At 41.9% G+C, this 21168-nt stretch overlaps 1 protein-coding gene across 2 annotated transcripts in view; it reads right to left on the bottom strand.

Annotated features, from left to right (window-relative positions):
- EVL (Enah/Vasp-like) overlaps window positions 1–21168 on the bottom strand; it is a 179330-nt gene that overhangs the window by 83218 nt on the left and 74944 nt on the right. Inside the window, exon 1 of one of the 2 annotated variants that reach the window (XM_025391223.1) lies at window positions 1736–2015. The exons of the other annotated variant lie outside the window; for it this stretch is intronic. Coding sequence (XP_025247008.1) covers window positions 1736–1746 — 11 coding nt within the window. The 5' untranslated portion in view covers window positions 1747–2015. Of the gene's footprint in view, window positions 1–1735; window positions 2016–21168 lie in introns of those variants that run through there. 2 annotated transcript variants of the gene reach the window in all.

The following is a 21168-nucleotide window of genomic DNA, read 5'->3' as shown; positions in this document are numbered from 1 at the left end:
TCAAAAAAAAAAAAAAAAAAAAAAAAAGACAAAAGTACTCAAGCCTGTAATCCCAGCACTTTGGGAGGCCGAGACGGGCGGATCACGAGGTCAGGAGATCGAGACCATCCTGGCTAACACGGGGAAACCCTGTCTCTACTAAAAAATGCAAAAAACTAGCTGGGCGAGGCGGTGGGCGCCTGTAGTCCCAGCTACTCGGGAGGCTGAGGCAGGAGAATGGCGTGAACCCGGGAGGTGGAGCTTGCAGTGAGCTGAGATCCGGCCACTGCACTCCAGCCTGGGTGACAGAGTGAGACTCCATCTAAAAAAAAAAAAAAAAAAAAGACAAAAGTAGAGTTATTTTGGCTGAAGTAGAGGATAAGATGCCCAAAGCACCACTAACCTAGGTAAACTACTGTAGATCATCTCCAAGGTCTTTTCAAGATGGAAACTTCTAGATTTCTACGATTTTAAAACTGAAAAAGAGATTGATGTGCCTCCTCCCCATTTACTTCTGATATAATTTTCTGCAATTAGTAACTGACAGGGTAGAATAAGCTGCTGGAATTTTTCACAATGTAATTTACAACTAAAAATGACTTTGGAAGTTGATATGCCTTTGAAATGAAAAGTATTCTGTTTTCCGAAGTTCCATTCACAAGTCCTCTAAAGTTAAAAGAAAGTTACTAAAATGATAGGAGCAGAAATAAAGCCCACTGGAAAATAAGCAGCCCTGGACAAGTTCTACCTACCACCATGTCAATTTTAACAACTCACTGCAAACTGCTTCTCAAGAGCCTGTGTAGCGTGCTGCGAAAACCACCGGACGAGGCCATCCTTGTTAAACCCTGGTTCCATTCCTTCCTCCACCTGCCATGTGACCTTGGACAAGCCCCATAACTTTTCAGAGGTTTTCTCAGCTATGAAACAGGAGTGATGATGGCGTTCTCATCGATCTAACACGATTAAAAGATTCAAATAAGAAAACTGGTGAAATGGCACTTTGAAAATTGTGAAATAATTTTCAAAGTGAGGGACTGTTACTTTATGCTAAAAAACAAAGCCGTCATGAGTCAACCAAACAAATGCCCCAAACCCCACAGGATAAAAGTCTGTCTGTCCTATCATCTATAATCTTTCAGAGTTGTACGGCAGGGGAGAGGCAGGTCCAACATGTAATCTCCCCTTTAGAAAGAACAGTCTCAATGAGGAGTGCAGTTTGTAGACTGGCTGGCACTCACACATGTGCTAAACAGCAACAGCCTAAGGTCACAAGTCTCACAAGTGGAGGGTCAGGATTCTTGCTATTAAGTTCATGAAGTTCCTATAATAAAAATAACTCTCTCTGTCTATATTTAGATAAAACAACCAGTCTCAGGTCATTCTAGAGAGAAGAGCCAGGACTCACCAAAATGTACCTCTGAGCTAAACAACAATCCCCTAGATGGCTCAGACCCTCCTCCCTATAATCTGAGGCAGGGGCTAATTTCTGAGTAAATCCTTCATCCAGAAGCCATTAAAGGTCACAGGCATCAAGAGACACAGGCCTGTGTAATGGAAAGACCAGCGGCTGGAGAGTGAGCAGATTGTCACTAACGTGCTGTATAACCTCATGTAAGTCCCCTGCCCTCTGGTCATGGATTTCTTGATCAGTATACTGAGGGGTCATGAGATGATTTCCACAGCCCATTCACCAATAAGATTCTAGGTTTCCTCTTGACATCCCTCTGTTCCCTGTATTGGTTTCAGTACTCACCTTGTGGCCATGGCAGAAAAGTGGCAGCACAGGGAACCCTGAGGAGGTGAGTCCGGTACTCCCACTGGGCTATGCTGATCAGAGGACCACAGACTCTCTGAAGACAGCAACTTGATTTTTATAGACTACTTAAAACCAAACAGGAAAAGGAAGCTGAACCAGAGACAAAGGGGAAACAAACCCAAGTGAAAAACTGAAACCTAGGTAGAAAATAGAGAAACAAGAAGCTAGCAGTGCAGAGCCCTACCAGCGTGGGTGGCTGAGAGGCACTTCACAGGCCTGACACCTCCACGGCTGGCAACCTCAAGCCTCTAAGCACTTCCTGCAAGTGTGCAAGGGTGAGTGATGTCTGCTGGAGGTAGGGGCCAGGTCGTGGTGCTGGCCCCCGACGAACTAGCTCTATAGTCTGTCTAAGTCAATGCCATTTAAGAGGTCTGGGCCTCGGTTTTCCATCTGTTATAGAAAGTGCAGGCTCAGCACAGACGACTTCCTATAGGCCTTAAGAAAAGGCTACAAGAACTCGCAAGAGTCCCCGCTGACTCTCCAGAGAATAGAAGGCTAGATGATAAAGACTATAAGCTGATCTTTTTTTTTTTGAGACAGAATTTCACTCCCATCGCCCAGGCTGGAGTGCAATGGTGCGATCTTGGCTCACCGCAACCACCACCTCCTGGGTTCAAGCGATTCTCCTGCCTCAGCCTCCTGAGTAGCTGGGATTATAGGCATGTGCCACTATGCCCAGGTAATTTTGTGTTTTTAGTAGAGACAGGGTTTCTCCATGTTGGTCAGGCTGGTCTCAAACTCCCGACCTCAGGTGATCCGCCTGCCTCGGCTTCCCAAAGTGCTGGGATTACAGGCATGAGCCACCATGCCAGGCCGCCGATCAAGTCTTAATATTTGACTCTGGAACAAACTTTGTACCTCTACCGAGCAGACACCTCTCTCTAATGAGGACATTTAAGTCAGCAATTTAGAGCCTGAAAGGAAAACATTTGAGGAACACTGAGAACTTGGCTTTGTCACTTGTTCATTAAATGGGTGGCCTCAACTGTAAAATGGGGTTAGTTATACTTACTTTGCCTATCTCCAACAGGGTTCTCATGAAGATAAAATCCAGTTCAATCTTTCTTTCAAAATCTACTGAGAACTCACTAAGAAGCATGCACTGTGTTAGAAATCACAGACAAAAAATTCAGAACGACTGTACTGGTCCTTAAAGGACTTTTATGGCTTAGAAAAGAAGAATCCTGCCCTCTGGTCATGGATTTCTCGATCAGTATACTGAGGGGACCTGAGATGATTTCTATAGCCCATTCACCATTAAGGTTCTAGGTTTCCTCTTAACATCCCTCTGTTCCCTGTATTGGTTCCAGTACTCACCTTGTGGCCATGGCTTGATAATGTTAGCAAATATTTAATAGATCCATTAAAATACTGATATAGTGAAAAATAGCTGTACAGAGTACAGTACAAAAGAAGTATCAGTTCTAATTGCAGAGATGAATGCACTTTGAATGCTAAAAATGCATTTTGAAGAGGCTTTTAATGATATACATTTCCCTTTAAGCACTGTTTTAGTTGTAAACCACAATTTGGATGTATTGCAGTTTTCTTTTTTCTTTTGGTTCAAAATATTTTTAATTTTCTCTAGTGATTTCTTCTTTTATCCATGGATTATTGATAAGTGCTTTGTTAAATTTTGAAATATTTGGTGTTTTCCTATATCTGTCGCTACTTATTTCCAATTTAATTCTACTGGGCCCAGAGAACATATTTGGTGTGACTTCTTCCTTTGTTTTTCCTGGTATGATCTCAATCCTTTCACATTTATCAAAACGTGCGTTATGGCCCAGCATGCAGTCTACCTTGGCGATGCAGCATACGCACAAGGAAAGAACGTGTATTCTGAAACTGGTCGGGTGCAGTGTTCTAAAATGTCAATTAGGTCATGGTGGTTAATAGTATTGTTCAGAACGTCTATGTCCTTGTTACTTTTTGTTGCTGTTGTTTGTTTTTGTCTAATTATTCTATCAACTGCTGAGGGAAAGGTCCTGAAATCTCCAACTGTGACTGGATTTCCCTCTTTAATTCTGTCACTCTTTATTTCATGGGTTTTGAAGCTCTTATTAGGTACATTTTTCCATGCCGCATTGGTTTTCTGCACTGCTGTAACAAATTACCACAAACTGAGTGGCTTATAACACACACACTTACTATCTTAAGAGTTTTGTAAGATCATAGGAGGTAAGAAGCCCAACATCATCATAAGTCCCACATGGGTTTCTCTTGCTCACCTTTCTCAGCTTCTAGACACTGCCTGCATTGCTTTCTCATAGCCCCTCTGTCCGCTTTCAAAGCACGCAGCAGCGCTCTGACCCTTCTTCCACAGCGACATGTCTTTCTGACCACGGTGTGGACAGGTTCTCTGCTTTTAAGGACTCATGTGATTAGACTGGACCCAATGGATAATCCAAGATAACCACTCCATCTCAAGGTCCACAACTTTAATCACATCTCCAGAGTCGTTTTTGCCACGTAAGGTAACATTTTATTTATTTACTTTTTTAGAGACAGGGTCTATCGCTGTCACCCAGGCTGGAATGCAGTGGGGTGTGATCATAGTTCACTGCAGCCTCAAACTCCTGGCTCAAGTGATCCTCCTATCTCAGCTTCCTGAGTAGTTAGGACTATAGGCACACACCACCAAGCCTGGCTAATTTAAAAACATTTTTTTAAATAGAGATGGGGTCTTGCTATGTTTCTGAGGCTGATCTCAAACTCCTGGTCTCAAGTGATCCTCCTGCCTTGGCCCCCAAAGTGCTAGGACTACAGGCATGAGCTACCATGCCCATCCCATGTAAAGTCACAGAGTCACAGGTTCTAGGGATTAGGGCAGGGTGACGGCATTACTCTGCCTACTACACATCCTTTCACCTTCAGTTGATTTGTATCTTTGTCCTATAGATAGTGTATGATTGAGTCTTGCATTTTCACCCAGTCTGACAATTTCTATCTTTTAATTGGAGTATTTAGTCTATTTACATTTAGCTTATTGATACAGATGGATATAGGTCTACTACTTTGCTATTTGTTTTCTGTTTGTCTCATCTGTTTCTGGTTCCTCTGTTCTTCGTTTCCTGTATTCTTGTGGGTAAACTAAATACTTTTCAGAATTTCATCTGAATTTCTCTGTCGACTTTTTAGCTACACCTCTATTTTTTTACAGGTCTTTCTAGGGATTACAATATACATTCTTAACTTTATAAAGTACACTGAGTTAATATTGTACCACTTCAGTAAAATGTTAAGAACTTCATAATTGCTTAATTTCATTCTCCACTCCCATCCTTTATGGTGTAGCTGTCATATGTGTTACATACGCAAAATATAATGTTATATATTTTTGTTTTAGACAATCATATATATATATATACAGCTGACCCTTGAACAGCACAGGTTTGACCTTCATAGGTCCATTATACTACTACTTTTTTTGAGATGTGGTCTCGCTCTGTTGCATAGGCCAGAGTACAGTGGTGCAATCACAGCTCACTGCAGCCTCAACCTCCTGGGCTCAAGCAATCCTCCCATCTCAGCCTCCCAAAGTGCTAGGACTACAGGCATGAGCTACCACCACGCCTGACCCAGGTCCACTTGCACATGAAATTTCTTCTACCTCCGCCACACCTGAGACAGCAAGACCGACCCCTCCTTTTCCTCTTCCTCCTCAGCCTACTCAGTGTGAAGATGACAAAGATGAAGAACTTTTAAGATAATCCATTTCCAATTAATTACTAGTGAAACTAATTAAAATATATTTTCACTTATGATTTTAATAAAATTTTTCCCTAGCTTAATTATAAGAATACAGTGTGTAATACATATAATAACAAAGTATGTATTAACCAACTGCTTATGTTATTGGTAAGGCTTCCTGTCAACAATAGGCTCTTAACAGTTAAATTTTAGGGGATGCAAGTTTTAGGTGGATTTTTAACTGTGTGAGGGGCCAGCACCCTAACCCCTGGATTGTTCAAGAGTCATGTGTGTGTGCATATGTGTGTGTGTATTGAAGAAATAAAAGTCTTTATGTTTACTCATATATTTCTCTTTTCCAGTAATCTTTATCCATCCCCGAACATCTGAATTTCCTGTTTTTGGTTTTTTGTGTTTTTTTTTCAGCCTGAGGAACTTCCTTTAGAATTTCTTCTTGTTTTTTTGAGACAGGGTCTTGCTCTGTCACCCAAGCTGGAGTACACTGGTGTGGTGTGATCTCGGCTCACTGAAACCTCTGCCTCCCAGGCTCAAATGATTCTCCTGCCTCCTGCCGTCTGAGTAGCTGGGACTAAAGGTATGCGCCACCATGCCTGGCTAATTTTTGTATTTTTAGTAGAGAACGGTTTCACCATGTTGCCCTGGCTGGTCTCAAACTCCTGGATTCAAGGGATTCGCTCACCTTGGCCTCCCAAAGGGCTGGGATTATAGGCGTGAGCTACTGTGCCCGGCCTCCTTGAGCATTTTTTGTACAACAGGTAAGTTGGCAATAAAATTCTCTTACTTTTCTTTTATCTGAAAAACATCTTTGTCTTCAAGCCTCAAAGCACTTTTTGCGAATAGAGAATACTGAGGTTTTTTTGTCTTTCAGCACTTTAAAGGTATTGTTTCACTGTCTTCTGGCCTCCACGGTTTCTGAGAAGTCAGCCATCATTCACATACAATGTACGTAATGGATCCCTTTTCCTTTGGTCATTTTTAATATTTTCTTTTTCTTTCGTTTTCAGCAGTGTGACTGTGATGGGTTTAGGTGTGGTTCTTTTTGCATTGATTTTGCTAGGGTTTCATTGAGATTCTTAGGTATGTAATTTAAGGTTTTTCACCAAATTTGGGAAATTTTAGTCATTATTTCCTCAATTATTTTTCTTCTGCCTCATTCTCTTTCTCCTCTTCCTCTGGCACTCCAAGTACATGTATGTAGACCTCCTGATATTATCACAAGGCACTGGTAATTCTTTTTAAAATATTTTCCCATTTTTCAGACTAGATATCTATTGAGCCATCTCCAAGTCCACTACCCTTTCTTCTGGACCTCTGATCCACTTTTAGTCTCATCCAGTAAATTTTTCATTTCATTTCCAGTAGTAGAATTTTCAATGGGCAAGTTTTTTATAATTTCCATTTCTCTGTTGGGATTTCCTGTTTGTTCACTTTATCCACCTTTTATTTATTTATTTTTATTTATTTATTTTTTTTGAGACGGAGTCTCGCTCTGTCACCCAGGCTGGAGTGCAGTGGCCGGATCTCAGCTCACTGCAAGCTCCGCCTCCTGGGTTTACGCCATTCTCCTGCCTCAGCCTCCCGAGTAGCTGGGACTACAGGCGCCCGCCACTTCGCCCGGCTAGTTTTTTGTATTTTTTAATAGAGACGGGGTTTCACCGGGTTAGCCAGGATGGTCTCGATCTCCTGACCTCGTGATCCGCCCGTCTCGGCCTCCCAAAGTGCTGGGATTACAGGCTTGAGCCACCGCGCCCGGCCTTATCCACCTTTTATTAAAGTCTGTGAACATATTTATTATGGGTAACTTGAAGAACTTGCCTGTTTGTTCCAACTTCAGGAGCATTTCAGGGTCTACTGACTGCTTTCTTCCCCTTAAGTATATGTCATATTTTCTGACTCTGTATGTCCACTAACTTATGATTGTATGTTAGATACTGTATGATACACTGCAGAAAGTCTGGATTATGCTGTCTTTCTTTAAAGATGTAAAGTCTGTTCTGGTAGTCAGGGAGATTACTGGCAGATCCTTTTGGTGCTACCAAGCTTGGCTCAAACCTTTCTTCAGTTTTATTTCCATTTTGAACTTAGCCTTAGGGGTGTGCCTCCCCTAAACAACCCCCCAACTCCACCCCCTACCCCCCACCCACATCTGACTCAAGAGCACAGTCCTACTTCTAAGGTGTGACGTTCTGGGATCTCAACTGAATGCCTGAGGTGTTCAGGGAAGTTTCTTCGTTCAGGTTAAGCTGGATCTGCATCATCTCCCAGAACTGAATGATCTCTGGCATCATCATTGGGTTCTTAGCCCTACAGCAGGTGATCTCTGCCAGGCCTCATGAAGAGTCTCACTCTGCACATGCACACCCAGCTCTCAGCCAACAATCCAACTAGAATCCTTACAAAGAACTCTGCTGTCTTTGCCCCATCACAGGGCTTCCATTTCTCTAGTTCCTTGCCCTGCAAACTCCAACTATTTCAGTGGCATAGAATTCTAATGTCTGCCCCGAGCTGACTAAAATCACCCTTCCATTTGGGCTCCACCACTCCATGCCGAGACTAGATGGTAACTGCAGGCAGAAAGCCAGGGGCTTCTCATGGCGTTTCCTCTCTCAAGAATCAAAGTCCTATCCTGTCTGTCCAAAGTCTGAAAATGGCAGGGATTTAATATCTTCCATGAGTCTCAGTACCCTTTGTATATTCAGTTGCTTCACATATTTTACACAGTTTCGTAGTTGTTTTTGTCAAGAGAGCAAGTCATTACCATTATTCTGCCATGGCCAGAAGCAGAAGTCAATTATGATTATTAAACTACAAAAGGGTATTCTTTCTCATTTTCTGAAGATGCTAGCCTAAGAGTAAACATCTTCTCTGTGAGAAGTGTCTTTCAGTTTCACCCCTCGTTTCCTCTGTCCTTCACATGTTACTACTACCTTTTATCGGTTTCACTAGGTAGGTAACACGTAAGAGTGAACCTTCTGGGGCTATTATTTTAACTCTATCATCTAGCTTTAATAAAGCATTGAGAAGAATTATGAAAAGCAGCAAAAAATGTGGCAAGCTTTCTGAGCAGGGTGCTATGAGACAGGGATTCCAGCCCTTGCTTTGTTATTGACATGCTGTACGTTCCTGGGCATTCAGGTCTCTACTTTGACCCTGGTGTCTCCAGGTCCGATGAAAAAAAATGATCTTATAAATAACTATGTACTACAGGTATGGTACCAATTCCTAAATCGACCATGTCAGGGCAACAGAAAATGTTGGAAAGATGGAATAGGAACTGCTGACACTTGTGAAGCAATTTAGTGAGCAAGTTAAGAAACATATCCTGTTTAAGGTAGCATCTTATAATGTGACACCATGAATTGCACTCAGCACCTGGTATACTGCTTAGGTAGCAGGTACAGTGTAAGTGGTGATTGTATGAATAACTATGCATGGATGAATAAATTAATTAATTAATGAGGAAGAAGGGCATCAACTCAAACAGGATATTGATATTAAATCCTAAGGCATTTGGCTTTGGATTTTGAACACAGTAAATGCTCAATAAACAACAACTGTGTTGACTTGAATTAAAAGCCGTGCTTTCCATGTATCCAGACCCCAACAGAAAGCAGAGTGGGCTGAAAATAAATCATAGAGCTATACTAGAAGACACTCTACTTAGGAGATCTAGTTCAAAAACTTGCTGGGGTGACTTGGGAAAGTCAACTTTCTTCTGTGGGTTTTAGTTTTCTTTTCTGTAAACAGACTAATCTCACTTCTCTTTCTTTCTCATTGGGATGTTTGTGAATGAAAGGGTCCTTCACTAACCAGAAATGAATTATGTTTGTATAATACTGACATTTCATGAGAATTTGTGTTAAGAAGGCAGGGTGTTTTGAGTACAAAGGATTATGTATAAAGGATTATGAAATCCTATTAACAATGCTTCAGTAGGCTTTTAAAATATAATATTTTATATGTGCTATCATTAGTTGACTCCTGGAACCTCAACTATCACTCCAAAAACCAAAATGGAAATTGGATCTGCCAGAGATTCTATTATTCTCAACTACTTTGCCTGAGAGACATTTCTTTAAAAAGTTTACACTAAAAAAGCTCAGCCAGCCACAAGACGCTAAAGTGCCTTTTCCTTTCCAGTTCACTCACAGTTCAGTTTCAGCTCTTGCTGATAGGGCCTGCCTAAGCCTGCCTGCTCTGTGAAGTCCAAATGTTTATCATACCAGAGGGAAGACATGAAGAACAAACAACTCAGGTAAAAAAAAACAAAAAACAAAAAACAACTCCAAATAATCTTTCTGATGATCTGAGACCTGTCCTCAGAAAACGTTTCATTTCCAGAGTTACAGCATCTGGAAAGAAAGCGTAGATGGCCAAATAAAGAAACTCCGATGTCAGCTGAGCAATCTCTTAGGGGGACTGTAATATGGCTCTTCACCAATATCTGTGACCTTAGACTTCCGTGGACTTGTGTTCCTGAGGACACTATGCTACATATAATCTTTCTCCACATACATCTTTCATTATATAAAGGGAGAAGTAAAGGGGAAAGGTAAAATCCCACCACCAGACTCCTGGAATGGGAATCTAGTTTCCGGTACACGCCCTGGTGGTTCAGGCTCCTGTGCCTTTGTAAACACAGCTGCCCTCACCTCCTGAAATGACTTCTTACCCCATCTACAGGCAAACTTGGGTTTGTCCTTCAAGATCCAATTTGCCTATATCTTCTTTAATGAAGTGTTTACTGAGCCCCCAGGATAGAGAAAATTATTCCTGCACTGTGCTACTTCTGTATTTTGAAATTTTATCAATTTAGTGGTCACAGAGCATTACCCCTTTAGGAAGCGACTATCATTTCTTATTTATCTTTTATAATCAATTGTGGGCAGCACAACTCTTGGTACATGGTGTGTGTTCAGAATCTTTGTTAAGCTATTTTGCCTGAAAGGACTGGGACTCAAGAAGTGCACGAATTACTAGTAGTATAAAAAGGGCACAGATAGGGCCTTGTGTTTTCAAGCCTAGAGTTTGCTGAGTCTAGCCTCTGATACCAGGCCACCCTGCCCTGAGGTATTCCCTTTCAACCACACTCCTGGTTAAACTCATCTGCAGCAGAAGTAGACCATATATGCCAGCCAAGGAAACCGAATATTCTAAGGAAATCATTACTAATTCCCAGAAGAAAATTGTAACGTCTCAGAGAAACACAAGTACCATAAAAGAAAAACTTAAAAGACAGATAACAAAACAAATGAAGCAACCTCTACCATGGGAAATAGAATTTTAAAATCCAATAAGTGTAATAAATGTCTTTGGAGACACAAGGGAAGATACTTAAAACATTAAGTGAGAATAAGCCATAAGGAAGAACAACCAAGCACTTTTTTTTAGTATAAAAATATAATTGCTGAAATAGAGAACTCAACAAATATGCTCAGCAGAAGCAGCAAAGATGAGAAACTGAGAATCGGGTCAAAGAGTTGACCCTAAAACATCAGGTAGGGAAAAAGGGACAGGGAGGACAGAAGTATCAATTTCTGTGTAAAAGGCATCTCAGAAGCAAAAAAAAAGAGAGAGAGAAGTGAAATGACAGAAAATTTTGTAGAATTCAAGAAAGATGTAAGAGCTCAGACTGAAAGGGGTGGGCTGGGCGCATCACGCCTGTAATCCCAGCACTTTGGGAGGCAGAGGTGGGCGGATCACGAGGTCACGAGTTCAAGACCAGCCTGACCAACATGGTGAAACCCCGTCTCTACTAAAAATACAAAAATTAGCAGGGTTTGGTGGCGCATGCCTGTAATCCGAGCTACGCAGGATGCTGAGACAGGAGAACGGCTTGAACCCAGGAGGTGGAGGTTGTGGTAAGCCAAGATCGAGCCATTGACACCAGCCTGGTGACAGAGCAAGACGCCATCTCCAAAAAAAAAAAAAAAAAGAAAAAGAAAACAACGTGCATGTACACATACAGACACAAACACCAATTATGGTATCTAATAACAGCAGAGACAGAGACAATTCTAAAAGCTTTCCACATAAAACCAAGTCACCTACAAAGGAACAAAAATCAGACCAGACTTCTTCACCTCAACTAGGGTAAAACAATGAGGTATTATCTTCAGAATGCTGGAGGAAACAAATTTTTGAACCTTACATTTCATTCCATACCAATCTAAAGTATCATATACATGCAAGGAAGAAAGAAATATATTTTTAGGTATACAAGATTTCAGAAAGTTTTACAGGTACAGACCTTCTTTGGAAAAATTTCACTGTATATATTCTAGCAAAAAGAAAATTTACCCCTAGGAATAAATAGCAGGCTATGGCACGTGGGAGCATCCAACTGAATACTTTTAAGCCATGAAGAGGGAATGAGGTACTGACACACGCTACAACAGACAGACCTTAGGAAACATTATGTGCAGAGAAAAACGTGAGACACGAAAGGTCACATGTTATATGACTATATTTATATGATACTCAGAATAGGCAGATTTAAAGAGACAGGATACAGATTTATTATTATTATTTTTTTTAGAAGGAGTCTCACTCTTGTCGCCCAGGCTGGAGCGCAATGCTGCGATCTCAGCTCACTGCAACCTCCCCATCCCAGGTTCAAGCAATTCTCCTGACTCGGTCTCCCAGGTAGCTGGGATTACAGGCATGTGCCACCAGGCCCAGCTAATTTGTATTTTTAGTGGAGATGGGGTTTCACCATTTTGGTCAGGCTGGTCTTGAACTCCTGACCTCAGGTGATCTGCCCGCCTTGGCCTTCCAAAGTGCTGGGATTACAGACATGAGCCACTGTGCCTGGCCAGGACACAGATTAGTGGTTGTCACAGGCTGGTGACAGGGGATGTATGCCTGGGTCTTAATTTATAAAGGTCACTGAAAATGACACAAAGAGGTCAGTGCCATTGAAAGAAAAGTTTAATGTTATTCACAGTTCCCCCACAAAATAAGAGGCACAGCACAACATGCAGGGCCACGGGGGAAGCACCAGAGTCAATAAGGAGACAGGAGCAAGGGGAAGGCACAGGCCACAGCCCTTATTGGGGCTTCCATAGGGAACGCAAGGCAGGCAGGATAAACGGCTTAGAAAAGGCTATAACTGAATAATTCTAGCAGGCTTTGGGGCCTACGAGGTGTCCCTAGCTGTCTGGAACCTGGCTCTGGGTTGATTTAGAGCAGGAGAAATATTGGCTTGGTGTGTGAGCATCAGATAAAGAAAGTGGCTGGGGTATGGACTCAGGATTGGTTGGTTTGTACATGAAAGACAGACTCACCAACAAAAGCTTCTTCTTATTGTCTCTAGGAATTAGCTAACCCTGGGGGGGTAGTCTCTTCCCCAGCCAACAAGGCCCCATAAAGATGTCAAAACGTTGGGCACAGTGGCTTACTCCTGTATTCCCAGCACTTTGGGAGGCCGAGGAGGGCAGATCATGAGGTCAGGAGATCGAGACCATCCTCGCCAACATGGTGAAACCCCGTCTCTACTAAAAATACAAAAGTTAGCTGGCTTGGTGGCACATGCCTGTAATCCCAGCTACTCGGGAGGCTGAGGTGGGAGAATCGCTTGAACCTGGGAGGCGGAGGTTGCAGTGAGCTGGGATCGTGCTACTGCACTCCAGCCTGGTGACATAACGAGACTCTGTCTCAAAAAAAAAAAAAAAAAAAAAAAGGATGTCAAAACATCATAAAATACAAAAAAAATGATTGATACGAAGTGAAGGAACAGACTAATCAATACGGAACTTCCTTTTGTGATAAAAAGAACTATGCAAGAGGAGCTGGGCACGGTGGCTCACACCTGTAATCTCAGCACTTCGGGAAGCTGAGGCAGGATTGCTTGAGCCCAGGAGTCTGAGACCAGTCTGGGCAACATGGTGAAACCTTGTCTTTACCAAAAAATACAAAAAAAACATGGGTGCAGTAGCATGTGCCTATAGTCCCAGCTACTCAGGAGGCTGAGGTGGGAGAATAGCTTAAATCTGGGTGATAAAAACATATAAAAACTAGATAAAGATAGTGGTTACACAGCCACAATTTTACAGTGTGCAATCCAGTGGTGTTTAGTACATTCACATTAAAACAAAAATCTCATGAAGTTTCTTATTGCCTAAGGTTTAATGATGTTTGAATAAACAACAATAATCAATGACTATTTTTAAGTAAAATATCCATAACTTTGCTCGAAAATTCGACACAGCAACTTTTGTATACGTATAGGGTGTTATTCTATGAAGAACAGAAGGCGGTAAGAGTACATTAAAGACTGAAGGAAGCTGCAGACACTGACAAGCTTTAAAACGACGATAAAGAAAAATAAGTATAAGCATGGGTCACACTAAGGGAGGAGTAGCCATGAGGAGAATAAAAATAGAACCTATAGTTTCCCACTCAACTGAAGAAATGTAATATATCCATCAGAAGGCGAAATGAGAAAAAACAAGGAGAAAAAGCATAAAAAATAGAAAATATAGAATAAGACAGCAGTAATAAAAGCATGCTGATCTTTATTTTTTATTTTTATTTTTTGCTTGTGTACTGCTATGGACTGACTGTGTCCCCCAAAATTCATATGTTGAAGCCCTAACCCTCAACTGGAGACAGGGCCTACAGAAAGTCAATTAAGGTGACATGAGCTCCTAAGGGTAGGGCCCTGATTGATAGGATTAGTGTTTCTGTATGAAGAGATGCCAGAACATGTGCATGCTCTCATGTGCACTCTCTCTTTTTCTCTCTGCCAGGTGAGTGCACTGCAAGAAGGTGGCGTTCTGCAAGCCAGGAAAAGGGTCCTTGCCAGAAATTGAACTGAGGGGCATCTTGATCTTGGACTTCCCAGCCTCCAGAACTGTGAGAAAATAAATGTCTTGTTTAAACCACCTAGATCTATGATATTTTGCTACAGCAGCCCATGCAGACTAATACACATACCTTCTAAAAGTATTTAGAAAATCTGTATATCTTGCATTTTTTTTTTTTTTTTTTAAAACAGGGTCTCCTGCTGTTGCCCAGGCTGGAGTGCAGTGGTGCAATCTGTGCTCACTGCAACCTCTGCCTCCTGGGTTCAAGCGATTCTCCACCTCAGCCTCCCAAATAGCTGGGGCTACAGGTACACACCACCATGCCCAGCTAACTTTTGTATTTTTGGTTAGTGACAGGGTTTCACCATGTTGCCCAGGCTGGTCTTGAACTCCTGGGCTCAAGCAATCTTCCTGCCTTGGCCTCCCAAAGTACTGGGATTACAGATATGAGCCACCGTGCCTGGCCCCTCCTGCATATTTTTAAGGTGACACCAATTTTTCAAGATAAATTTAAATGGCTGCAAAAAGATATAATATTTAGAAACATTATATATGACATGCATGTGTTAAATATATTACATTTATAATTGCAATTTAATATGTAAGTGTAAGCTGTTTCAGAATTTACAAAAAAGGTCTGACATAGAACATAATTGGCAAAGCCTGTCTGCTCTGTCAAACATTCAGGCAAATCAGATTTACTTTCTGTCAGAAAAAGTTTGACCTTATTTTCAACTCAAACATGCTCTACACATCACAGTGAAAGCATAGCACTTCGGGATTCTTAGTTTTAAAACCAACTACCAGATAGGTAAGGCATGGGGATGCGCCATGAGTTGGTAGCCTGGAAGAGAAAAGACCTGCCCTTCTGTTATTTTTCACAGAGACCTTCTTTGCTTTGCTTTTATGAGACTCTGTTTTAGGGCCAACGAGTTCTCAAATTATTTCTGTTTGGTTCACCAAGGTATTATGTCCTGAGGTAAGCTAAGGAAGCATCGTAAAATGTGGAAGGGGTCGGTGATGTGTCTGTCTTCTGTACACTGAGAGGAGAAACACGAAAGCTGATGGGAGAAAGGAGCAGCAGCATGCAGGCACATTTCCTAACAGATCAACACTGGCCTGGAATATACACGGAAGTGAGAAATCAGGGAATTGGCTCCCTTGCCAATTTACCCCCAGGAAGTCTTTATGTACCCCCAGGAATAAACATGCCCCAGTTTGAAGACTGCTGTGCTAATGTAACAGCAATGACCATACTATAAACAGGTTACAATTACTGGCCAAGAGACAGGAATTGTTAGATTGAATAAAAAACAAGAACCAGAGTTACGAAGTCTACACAAGATAGCTAAAACCAATGAATGCTTCAAGACTGAAAATAAAGAAATAGAAAAGTTATAACGCTGTTATAAGTAAAAAGAAAATTACGTTAGCAATTTTAATATCAGACAAATAGAATTTAAGAAGGAAAAGAGATTAAAAACCAGAAGAAGATTATACAGAAGTCACCTTCATCCATGGGGATACATGTTCCAAGGCCCCCAGTGGATGCCTGGAACCATGACAGTACTGAACCCTATGTATACACCATAGGCAAGAGTAGATCTGATAAGCTGCTAAGTGACTGACAAGCAGGTAGTGTGGACAGCGTGGATAGGCTGGACAAAGAGATGATCCATGTCCAGTCAGGACGGAGCAGGACAGTGCAAGGTTTCATCATGCTACTCAGAATGGCCTACAATTTAACATTTACAAATTATTTCTAGAACTTGTCATTGAATTTTTCTGGAACAAAGTTGATCTCAGGTAACTGAAACAGTGAAAAGCAAAACCATGGATGAGGCGGGGGAACTACTGTATGCTAGTAAAAATAATAAGGCTGGGTGCAGTGGCTCACGCTTGTAATCCCAGCACTTTGGGAGGCTGAGGCAGGTAGATCACTTGAGGCCAGGAGTTCAAGATGAGCCTGGGCAACACAGTGAGACCCCAATTCCTTAATTTTTTTTTTTAATTAGTTGGGCATGGTGGTGCCTGCCTGTAGTCCTAACTACTTAAGAAGCTGAGGCGGGAGTACTGCTTGAGTCTGGGAGGTTGAGGCTGCAGTGAGCTACGATCTTAACCACTTCACTTCAGCCTGGGGGACAGAGTGAGACCCAATCTCAAAAAAAAAAAAAAAAAAAAAAAATCATGAGCTCATACACAAATAATATAGCATTATGGAGAGAAATAAACACTTGTAGCAAATATTGTTAAAATATGAATTAAATATTTTTTAAAACACACAAATTTTTAAAAAGCAAGGACACGTTAGCTCCCCACTGAGATATCTCCTGTTGACATTTCTTTTAAAGTTACATATGTTTAAAGATAGAAAACTCAAAGTACAGGAAGATACAGAAGGTAAATTAAAGCTCCTCTCCTTTCCCCGATCCTTTCTTCCCCAAAGATAACCACTGTTAACACTGGAAAAAAATGTTTTCAGAGGGTGGGAGTTGGGGGATTTACAATCCTCATTTATGGCAGTCCACTGTTGCTTCCTTTATACCTGTGTCCCCTTGAGCGAGGATCGACTAACGTAAATCCTGCTTTGTAAAGAGGCCAGAAAACTTGTGCAACTTAATGGCTCAAAAAGTGATGCAAACATGCTATAACATGGATGAACCTTGGAAACATTAGGCTAAGTGAAAGAAATCAATCACAAAAATCACATATTGTCTGATTCCATGCATACGATATGTTCAAAAGGGGCAAATCCATAGAGAAAAAAGTAGATTGGGGTTGCCTAGGGCTGGTGAGGAGAGGCTGCGGGAGACGGGAGACTGACTGCTAGTGGGTTGAATCTACTTTTGGGGTGATAAAAACGTTCTACAATTAATTGTCATGATTGTTGCAAAACTCAGTGAATATACTAAAAACAACTGAGTTGTATACTTTCAAGGCGTGAATTTTATGGTATGTAAATTATATCTCAATAAAGCTATTGTTTAAAAATGCCCCAAATGCAGACTGAAAATATAAATGCTTCCAACTGGGTTATGAAGTAACAGGAGAATTTTGAGACTGTTGAAGAAAACCATCCCATCATTCTGACTCACATCAGAAACAATACTCAGTAGAAAGGACTGCATCCAGGGTGATGATTCTCAAGTTATTTCAGCTGTCCAGAGAGTAAAAAGACATAAAACGAAGCAAGGGCACTTCTGGCAAAAAAAGGCCTCCCTAGAATACAGTAGTTGCAATACACGTGCTCTTCGGCTTCCAGGCAATTCCTGTGAACTTGAACGACGCTCACACACTTTGACGCAAGCCTACGAACTGGACCTGAGAACCGTTTATTTCCCAAGCTAGAAGTTTCCAAATCTTCTGCTTCCTTTCAATGATTTCCAGTGGTTTTAAAGAACATTTAAAGAAAAATAGGACACATTAGCTAGACTTGGTTAATTACAAATCAAATAATGCAAAACTACTTCACCACTTAAATTACTAGAGTTTTTGTTTTTCAGACCTTTTTGCTTGGTTTGGTTTTGCTTCTATTTCATTTCCACGAATTTAACACCTGTATAGATTGGTGATGTAACCACCACCACAATCAGAAGGCAGAAGAGTGCCATAACTCCCAAGCTCCCCCAGCTCTCCCTTTGTAGTCATACCCACCCCCAACAATTCCCAGCAACCACTGATCTGTTCTCCCTCTCAATAGTTTTGTCTTTAGGAAAATGTCATGTTAATAAATCATATAACATGTAGCCTTTTATGACTTCTTAGGCCTCCTTTACTCAGTGTAATGCCTTTGAGATTCATTTGAGCTGCTGTGTTATTAATAATTAGCTCCCGAACGGGCGAGGTGGCTCAAGCCTGTAATCCCAGCACTTTGGGAGGCCGAGACGGGCGGATCATGAGGTCAGGAGATCGAGACCATCCTGGCTAACACGGTGAAACCCCATCTCTGCTAAAAAATACCAAAAAAAAAAAAACAGCCAGGTAAGGTGGCGGGTGCCTGTAGTCCCAGCTACTCGGGAGGCTGAGGCAGGAGAATGGTGTAAACCCGGGAGGCGGAGCTTGCAGTGAGCTAAGATCTGGCCACTGCACTCCAGCCTGGGCGACAGAGCGAGACTCCGTCTCAAAAAAAAATAATAATAATAATAATTAGCTTTTTTTTTTTTTAAAAATGCAGAGTCGTGTTCTGTTGTACGTATGTATTACAAGTTGTTTATCCATTTAATCGAAGGACAATTTGGGTTGTTCACAGTTTTTGGCAATGGTCATGAAAGTTTTCATTTCCATAGGGTGACTATGTAGGATTGCTGGGTTAAATGTTAACTGTATGTAAAACTTTATGAGGAACTGCCAAACTGCTTTCCAGAGTAGCTGGGCCATTTTGTATTCCTTCTGGCAGTGTAGGAGAGTTGCTGCTCTGCACCCCCAAGGCACTGTCAGTATTTCATCTTAGTCACCCTAGTAAGTGCATATGATAATCCTAATTTTAACCTGCATTTCTCTAATGATTAATGATGTTGTGCATCTTCTCTCGTGCTTATTTGCCATCTGTATATCCTCTTTGGTGAAGTGTCTGTCTTTTGCCCAATTGAAAAAACTGAATTACTTTCTTACAGTTAAGTTTTGAGAGTTCTTCATACATTCTGAAGACAAACCCTTTGTATTTGTAAATATTATTTCCAAGTCTGTCGCTTGTCTTTTCATTCTTACAAGATTATCTTTCACAGAATAATAGTTTTTAATTCTGATGAAGTCAAAATGTATCTTTTTGATGAAATTTAATTTGATGAAGTCTAACTTCTCCTTTTTCTTTTACGGATGGTGCTTTTGCTGTCATGTCTAAGAACCTCTTCCCTAAATCCCAGGTCATGAAGATTGTCTCAAGTTTTCTTCCACAAGTTTTATAGTTTTAGATTTTATATTCATATTTATGAACCATTTTGAAGTAACTTTTGTATAATGTGTGAGGAGGATTAGGTCAAAATTCACTTCTTTTTGCATAAGCCTGTCTAATTGTTCCAGCACCATTTGCTGAAAAAGCTATACTTTCTCACTGAATGGACTTTTTGCCTTTGTCAAACATCACTTGGCATTTTTGTCAGGACCTATTTGTGGACTTTCTACCCATGTGTCCAATCTCTCCATAAGGTATCTTGTAAATACACCAGGCTAACTCAGAATCTGAATAATGAACAGTGGTTGGGGACCTGGTTTATTCTGTGATACAGGTTGCGGAATGTGTAACCCAGGCTACATAAATGAAATATTTAGATCAGTTTTTGATACTGCAATATAAACAAGGCACTGCCAACCTGGAAGCATTCCTTGATGGTAACTAAGGTAATGAGGCAAACAGAAATCATAATATCTGACAACTGGCTGAGGAAAGCTTCTGTCCTGGAGAGATGAAAGGAGAGTGTGAGCTCTGGCTCTGGACCTGTGCAATGGAGCTCAGTGGAAAGAACAAATCCTTCTGTGTGATCCCTAGGGAGATGATTCTGACCAATGACTAGAACCAGGCACCGGTGCTTGGGTACAGGGAGTCCAGAGATAGATAGGCTATGCTTCCTGCTTTCAGAGGGGGAAGCTACAGGAAAACTATTTTGGTTTGACATTGACCATCTAGCCAATGGTACTATATAGCACCCATCTACTTTAGGTAAGAGACTGGATCAAAGGACTTGCTTTGACTCTGAGCTCTGATTGTTTTCAATTAAAGCCAAGGACAGTTTCTGTCCTTGGTGTAATGACTTCATGAAGAAACTGGGGTCATGTAAAACAAAAAAAAAAAAAAGAGATCTGCCCAAGGTCTCAAAATACTGGCTGCTAAACTGAGTTTAGAAACCAATCCTCCTGTTGGGCGTAGTGGCTCACGTTTGTAATCCCAGCACTCTGGGAGGCTGAGGTGGGCGGATCAGGAGGTCAGGAGATCAAGACCATCCTGGCTAACACAGTGAAACCCCATCTGTACTAAAAATACAAAAAAATTACCCAGGCACGGTGGTGGGCGCCTGTAGCCCCAGCTACTCGGGAGGCTGAGGCAGGAGAACAGTGTGAACCTGGGAGGCAGAGGTTGCAGTGAGGTGAGGTCGCATCACTGCACTCCAGCCTGGGCGACAGAGTGAGACTCTGTCTCAAAGGAAAAAAAAAAAAAATCAACCCTTCTGATGTTTAGTTCAGGCCTCCTTTCCATTATTTGTCAAAATTCTTTTTTTTTGGCGAGGCGGGGGAGGAAGGTCTAGCTCTATTGCTCAGGCTGGAGTGCACTGGCATCATCTCGGCTCACTGCAACCTCTACCTCCCAGGCTCAAGCGACCCTCCCACCTCAGACTCCCGAGTAGCTGGGATTACAGGCAAGGGCCAACACATGCAGCTAATTTTTGTATTTTTTGTAGCAACAGGGTTTTGCCATGTCAGATAGGCTGGTGTTGAAGATCAAGTGATCTGCCCGCCTGGGTCTCCCAAAGAGTTGGGATTGCAGGTGTGAGACACCTCACCTGGTCTATTCGTCAAAATTCTTAATCAACACTGTGTTTGTTAAAGAATAAATAACCCGGCCGGGCGCGGTGGCTCAAGCCTGTAATCCCAGCACTTTGGGAGGCCGAGGCGGGCGGATCACGAGGTCAGGAGATCGAGACCATCCTGGCTAACATGGTGAAACCCCGTCTCTACTAAAAATACAAAAAAACTAGCCGGGCGTGGTGGCGGGCGCCTGTAGTCCCAGCTACTCGGAGGCTGAGGCAGGAGAATGGCCTGAACCTGGGAGGCGGAGCTTGCAGTGAGCCGAGATCGCGCCACTGCACTCCAGCCTGGGTGACACAGCGCGAGACTCCGTCTCAAAAAAAAAAAAAA

Source organism: Theropithecus gelada, chromosome 7b (genome assembly GCF_003255815.1).
Source record: "Theropithecus gelada isolate Dixy chromosome 7b, Tgel_1.0, whole genome shotgun sequence".
Classification (NCBI taxonomy): domain Eukaryota; kingdom Metazoa; phylum Chordata; class Mammalia; order Primates; family Cercopithecidae; genus Theropithecus; species Theropithecus gelada.
This window is presented reverse-complemented; position numbering and strand designations above follow the sequence as displayed.